The sequence below is a fragment of the Gavialis gangeticus genome, unplaced genomic scaffold, assembly GCF_001723915.1.
Source record: "Gavialis gangeticus isolate Ggan-Ray unplaced genomic scaffold, GavGan_comp1, whole genome shotgun sequence".
NCBI lineage: Eukaryota > Metazoa > Chordata > Crocodylia > Gavialidae > Gavialis > Gavialis gangeticus.
The window spans coordinates 64,672,300-64,679,405 of record NW_017729030.1 but is presented as its reverse complement, the minus strand read 5'-3'; the positions used below and the strand labels follow the sequence as shown (position 1 = coordinate 64,679,405).

The 7,106-nt window shown below is 45.3% G+C and overlaps 1 protein-coding gene across 1 annotated transcript in view; it reads right to left on the bottom strand.

Moving 5' to 3' along the window:
* NOA1 (nitric oxide associated 1) overlaps positions 1–7,099 on the bottom strand; it is a 22,003-nt gene extending 14,904 nt beyond the window's left edge. Inside the window, exons 1-3 of the mRNA XM_019522294.1 lie at positions 6,016–7,099; positions 2,263–2,427; positions 872–1,068 (exon numbers count right to left, since the gene is read on the bottom strand). Coding sequence (XP_019377839.1) covers positions 872–1,068; positions 2,263–2,427; positions 6,016–7,039 — 1,386 coding nt within the window. The 5' untranslated portion in view covers positions 7,040–7,099. The remainder of the gene's footprint in view (positions 1–871; positions 1,069–2,262; positions 2,428–6,015) is intronic.
* Between the last annotated feature and the right edge of the window lie 7 nt (positions 7,100–7,106).

Here is a 7,106-nt window from a genome sequence, read left to right as displayed (position 1 = left end):
TTTTTTTTTTTTTTTTTTAAAGAGCTGGGAGGCTGGGACTGGGCAGGGCAGCCATTGCCGGGGGACAGCAGGCGGGGGATGGGGCCTGCCCAATTGAGCAATTTAGCCGATTTGGCAGCGGCCGAATCTCTGAATCAGATTTGACCGAATCTATTCAGGATGGTTATTCAAATCACTGTTTCCCGAATCGGCTGAAGCAAATACCAGCCACTTCGCACAGGCCTAGAATATAACTGTTTAAAAAAAATTATCTATGAAAGCCAGGGCTACGCCCAGTTGAGACACATGGTTATAGATGCTGGCTAGTCCAAATGTACATTAGGAACAACAAACCTTGTAAAATGTTCAGGGCACTACTATTAGAGCATGGTCAGTAAGATTATTTTTTTTCTGTAAACAGGTCTCATTGCTTTACTTCAATACATATTGGATACATATTCTAACACAGTGTCACTACCAAGGGCACCTAATACACGTGCCTGACACTTGCTCCAATGAGTTCTAATTAGAATGCTCCAGCAGCCTTCGCATCGAGTATTCAGTGACCCTGCATTTCAAAATGAAAGTGGAGGTACTTTAACTAAAGCTCAGGAAGTTAATTTTTTTTAAAGTGCCCCACTGCCATTTTGAAGCGTGGGATGCTGAATACATGAGACACTGTAGGTGTTTGAATTAGAGCAACTCCCAAGACCCGCTCTAATTAAAAGGCCCCCTACCCTAGAGCATGTATAAAGATGCCCTAAATGAATATCTGAAAGAAAGACTATTTTAGTCCGTTACAGTATGAAAAATCTCTTGTAATCAAAGTTGGCTAGGACAGCACTCCTCTCTTGCAAATACAGACCTTCCCAAATGTTAACAGAGCACTTACACAGTTTTCCTTTACAATCCCTGGCGTATCAAAACACCAGCGAGCATCTTTCACTTCACTGTAAGTAAATTCCTCTCTCTCTTTAGGCTTGGTAATTGAAACCACAGGCTCCTCTTCCATGGTAAAAGAGAGTGTATTGGGGTCGAAGTCAATGACAGGTTCAGCTTTCCGTTGTTCAAATGTCTGCCCTACTCTTCCTAAATTAAAAGGAAAAAATATATTTTAAAAGCTTTGTTCTTTGCATTCTTTCTTCCGTACAGACCTAAAAAATAACTATATACTATGTAAGAAAGTAATTTCAATATTATGTGATTAATGATTACAATTTTAAATACTTCCAAGGCAGAATATTTAAAAGTTACTTTATATTTCTGCATTTTAATATTTTTCTTGTTCAGTAAAAAAAGGACAGACATTATTATTGCCACAGCATTATTGCCGTAACTTGATTTCGGCAATACTGAATGCATCTACATGTGCAATTAGCAAGCCTGAATAAACCTTGGCACTGAGTTTATTGTTCCTGGGTGTGCGACTGGGCAGGGAGTCCTGGGGCTCAGCCTGCCAGCCCAGGGCTGCTCTGGCCTGGCTTAATATGCTGCAGTAGGGCTGGCTGGGGCACAAGTGTGCTTCACTGTGGGGCTAGCCACCAGGCAACCCCTGCATTGAAGCACCCTCATGCCCCAGCCAGCTCCATTCGTATCTACATGTGTGTTGTGGTGGAGTAAATAACTCCGCTGTGTGATAGTACTTGTATCTGGCAGTACTTTCCAGAGGAATTAATTAGTTTAATCCATCCTAAAAGCACTGCATGTTTAGATGGTGACATTTTACTACGGAGCTAATTGGTCAGCTCTGCAGTAAAGGTCTCATGTAGATTTGCCCATTGTGTGTTACAGCTACCTACAGGGGAGCCAATGTGAGTTCCATTACGCTCAGCATGGTACCAATACTTGTAATCCAGATTGTCTTTAATATTTAGAGCCTTTCTAAACAAGTGTTTGACAGAGCTGCTCATGTGTATTTGAGGATGTGCATCTTTGCAGAATAAAGCCTTCTTTTTGCAGCTATTACAAACTCCGCGTGCGTTTGTAAGAAATTTCAAGAAAGATTCTGCTTTCCACACTGAACTCTCTCTATGGAAAAGTGGTCTGTAGTTCAAGACTGCTATGCAGCTATGATATTTTGAGGCCATGCCTCATTTATTTCCCTTTACTTGCACAAGCAGTCTTACTAGGAGCCTTTCAAATATTAGCTGAGTTACAGAACATGATCATAGGTCTTACATATGCCAGAAATTAGAACCCCTGTCTAATCTACTATACAGTGAAGTAATGCATCATTTGCATCTGAGATAAAGTATCAATACTTTTCCCATAAATAACACTCACCTATTAAGTAGCCTTGCTTTTTAAAGTAATTCAAGGTTTTTTTTTCATCGCTACTAAGTTGCTCTTCATCTTTTTCTGCTTCTGCTTTTAGTCTCTCCTTCCTTCTGAATATTCTGTCAGAAGTAGGGTTGATAAGTGGAAACTTCAGGAGGTTTAAGGTCGTTCCTAAAAAACAAAATCCACACCATCCAAACATACGACTACATCAACACAACATGAGTTCAGTAGAAAAACACACTTCGATATTACGCCTGAAAAAGAGGGGAAAAAAGCCTCCTGACCATAAATATTTGCAGGTTATGTAACTGCTTCAATTTTCTGCACAAAAAAGGAACAGGCATACAATGAGAAAGTTAAAGTCAGCTAACAGAACAGCTAATAGCTGTACTCAGAAATGACCAGTCACACTGGCCAGGATCAGCTCAGTGAAATTTTACCGTGTTTGATAGTCATTTTCAGCAATCATGTTAGTTGGACTGTTAGCAAATAGCACAGACAGATAGTGCTCTCCAGTTACCATCATATTAGCTCACCATGATTAAATGTTGCCAAAACATATTTAGTACCAAGTCACTTAATGTGATTGCTAGAAGCCATCTTCAATAAATTTAAGTCAAACCAAAACTCTTATGGATTTTTAGGGACAAGAGCTGTTGAAGAGTTGGCTATAAAACAAATCTCATTCAAAAATCACATGTAAGAGTTGCACACACATCTCTCTGCAACAACTACTGTGGCATATACGAAGGGCTCCAGCAAATTCTGTGCGGACTTCTGTTATTAGTGCAGGAATGTGTTAGTGGGACTAAAAGAAAGGGAAACCTGGAACTACAGATTAGTTTTGAACCCTTTCATACTCTGGTGCATGTCATATAGAGATAGCACCCAAGAACCTGACATTTTAGCAAGAAGAATTACCTGTGTGTGGGGCCATGGTACAAATGCAAAAAAAAAGGCAGAATTCTAGGATGTGTACTTAACCATTAAAAGCTTACTTCTCCTGCTATTATCATACTTATTATTTATGGGTATTTGTTTTTCCAAAATGGCCTATAAAAATTTTTGAAGAAGTAATGGATCAAGTTTATAAAAAGTAAAACGTGACGTTTCTTAAGAAACACGTATTTTGCTTCCAGTTACTTTTTTCTGAAAAGCACTGTAGTTTTGTTGAGACTAGGAACAGAAGACTGTTTTTTTTTCATATTCATTAGCCAACATGTTTTAAAAGCCCAGTGTAGACAGCCATATATATTAACATGTATTAAAATAAAATTGCAAAGTGACATTTTGAAAGAAGCTGGGGAGGAGGGGAGGTCAACATTTTTGGAGGTAAATAACACTGACCAAGATATGACAGATGGATAGCAAACCAGTAGTCTCTGAAATGAAAACAGTATTCCCTACCAAGGTCTGGTCTCTGAAATCACTACTGAGGGCCTTAGCATGAAGGCAAAGGTCTGAATGAGCCTAGGAACAGAACTATCTTCGCACCAGGAATAAGTAGATACGAGACAAACTGCCAAGTTGGCACAGTTACTTCTGCACCTCTCTCATCTACCCTATATAAAGTGCCTTGAGCTCCCGCCCTACCTAAGACATCAGAATACTTTTCTTCAGAAGGGTCAAATCCACTCAGTAACAAAATCAAAAGTGGGGGAGCTCTGTTTCAATGCACACTGCTTACTATTGGATAATGCAGGCAAACATATTGCTTTCTCCCAAGTAGACAGCATCACGTGTTTGGCAAAGTTACATAATATGCTCAAGTCTAGGCCAATGTCAAAAAATCCACATCACTGAAGGACCAGATACATATTTAAGGGTCTCTATCCTGACTTAAAACTACCAGGCTTAAAAGTTAAATAGAATACTCCATTTCTAAAGCTCTACAGGTCATCTTTCTTCCCTCCCTACCCTTCCATGCCACAGCAAGCCTGGGAAAGGAAAAAGTGGTGGTGATGGATCCCCAAGTGCTGCTTCCCATGAAGGCCTGGGATGAGGGAGGTGGGGGCTCTGGTGACACTGCCTGGGAGAGGAATGCCTGTGAACAATTCCTGGAGATGCAGGAGGTGCTGACTGCTCAACGTGGGAGCTGCGAAGTACAGAATCTTTTCTTGTGAATTTCTGGAGAAGCTGAAAGCATCACACAAGCAGGCAGCATTTCACATAAGTCTGTAACCCAATCTCAGGCGAGGCCCTTCAGCAAAAACTCCTGCAGCAAGTCACAGGCATCTTACAAAACTTATACATCTCTGATTTAGTTAGTCTATAGGGTGCATCTCCACCCTCTGCCTTCAGCACTGTAAGTCAGACACATGCACACAGGTACAAAGGGACAGGACAGGAAGAGACTGAATACTGAATGACAGGCCAAGAACACTAAAATATTAGGAAGTGCCAGAATTAAGGTTTCTTGTCCAACCTTAATTTATTCCCCAGTGTGTATGCAGTATGTCATATCTATCACATCCTGTTTTTTGCATTGGTCCCTTGCCTCATTCACTGTCCATGTTAGATGATACCCACTGACTGGGTAGCTGTATGTTTCTTTGGTTACTTGTGCAGCTGTAACCTTTATTTATTACACAGCATCCAAAGCCTGCACTGAACACAGAGTTACACATTTTCTCTTGAGCACTTCCAAAGGTATTTTGCAAACATTTGTGAATCTATATTCACAACAACTCTATGAAAAAAAGAGGGTAGTATTATTTCCAATTTACAGATCAGAACCTGAGGCAGAGATGAAGGAAAAGTAACCAAGCGTCTACTACTATGGATGTCTACTTTGAGAAGGGTCCAGCTTTTTTCCGTCTGTAGCATTATGTAACGCTTTCCATGCAAAGTTATAACTAACTAAGGGAAGTGCCCAACAATTCTACATATCAAGGTCCAGGTAACTCAACCAAGAATGATGCATGATTAGTGTTCAACAGTGAACATCTTGGTTTAAATATCAGTACTAGTATCACAGAGGAAGTCCTTAGATGGGATCCAGTTTTCAACTGCCAGAACCACTAAGCCGTTCCTTTTCTTCTGCTTCACTAATTGGATACCTTCCAATTTCTGAAGCAAGGGACCCAGAAATCACACAGCCACCTGCATCACCGCTACACAATCCTTGCAGCGCTGCTTTCCTTCCTGTGCACTGCACAAGGAAGGGGTCCACTGGCAAAAAACAAACAAACCACATAATAGGAGACAAACGTAAGGAGAGTCAGGATAAAAGACAGGCCATAGGCTGGGCCATATTACTGGGCTGTCTGTATGTTCTGAGTTCGTGCAGCATCTTGCACAATAGGGTCCTGGTGGGTGGCCTTCAACATAAGTAAGTTCCACATTGGGTCAGACTAGTGGTCTATCTAGCCCAGTAGCACCCCAAACTGACCTCCCACGCTTCCTTCAGCATGTGCCACAATCCAGCCCCAGTGGCTGGTGCATGTTGTGTGGGGCTGGACCTGGTGCTACAGCCACTCCACAGGGGGTTGGTTGGTCCCAGCCTGGCCCATAGACTAGCTCAGGGATGCTCATCTAGCCTGTGGGGCCCTATGAGTTTGACACCCTGCTTTAGAAGGAGAGCACTGAACAGAGTATATCTAGAGTGACCTATCCCATAATACCCTCCAATGCATCCGCCATTGGTTCAGGGAGGCAAGTAACAACAAAACAAATAGAAAATAAAACCCAAAGCCAACTTGGCCCAGAAAAGCTTGCAGCGCAATGGGACAACCGACACAAGTCCCCAGCTCTGACCTGGCCAGGGCGAGATGGTGGCTCTGTTGATCAATTCTGAGGCTCTAGATTTGCAGTAGTCGGACTGGAGCAGGGTGTTGAAGAGGGTGGACTTGCCCGAGTTGGTGGCACCCACAAGATACACATCCCCATTGCACTTCCAGGAGCGCTGCAGCTTGGAGATCAGCTCCTCCACCCCATAACCCGTCTTGGCGCTGATCAGGTGCATGTCCACCAGGTGCTGCCTGCCTGCCGAATTGCTGACGCCTTTGGTGAGGGGGTGGATGCCTGCCTGGGCACAGCTACGCAGCAGCTGCTTTCGAAAGTGCTTCAGGTAGTCACGCGAGTCCGGGGGCAGCAGGTCCACCTTGTTGCCCAGGACCATTACGTTGATGGTGGGGCCCAGCAGCTCGGGTAGGTTGGGCAGCACTGTGTCGGGCAGGTCCAGTACATCAGCCACATAGAGCACCAGCGGGGCACGGCCGTGGCGGGGTGCCTGGCGCAGGGCAGAGCTCACCAGGCTGCGGTACTGGTCCCACGACACCTCCAGGCGCAGCGCCTTCTGGTGATGCACCAGGAGCCAGCAGCGCTGGCACACAGCGTCCCGCAGCCCTCCCTGGCCCTCAGGCTCCCCCAGCAGGGAGAGGTATTTCTCGCTGGGCATGTAGCCTGGCATGGCAGGGTCCTGGCAGTGCAGCTCTGCCCCACAGCCTGAGCAGCTCACGCCGCTGGTTGGCACAGATGGATCCGGCTGCCCCGCTGGCCTGTGCTCCCTCCGCTCCTGGTACTGCCTCTTCCGGGGGGGCTTCTTCGGCGCCACCTCAATGCCCCATGGCTCCTCCAGTTTCTCCGGCAGGTATTCTGAGAACACGAAAAACTCCTCCTCGTTGCTGGCAGCCCCCAGGTGGTCCCACGGCATGGAGGCCAGCCCGGCAGGCAGTGACCGGCAGCGCAGCCTGGGCCACAGTTTGAGCGGGGCACCAAGAACTCGGGCCCGGGCCTGGGCCCCAACCAGCAGCAAACGGCTCAGGCACAGGCGGTGCATGGCCGCGGCGTTGGCTGCCACCCGCGTAGGGAGCCCGGAGCACGCAGCGCGGGGCGGGGCGGGGCGG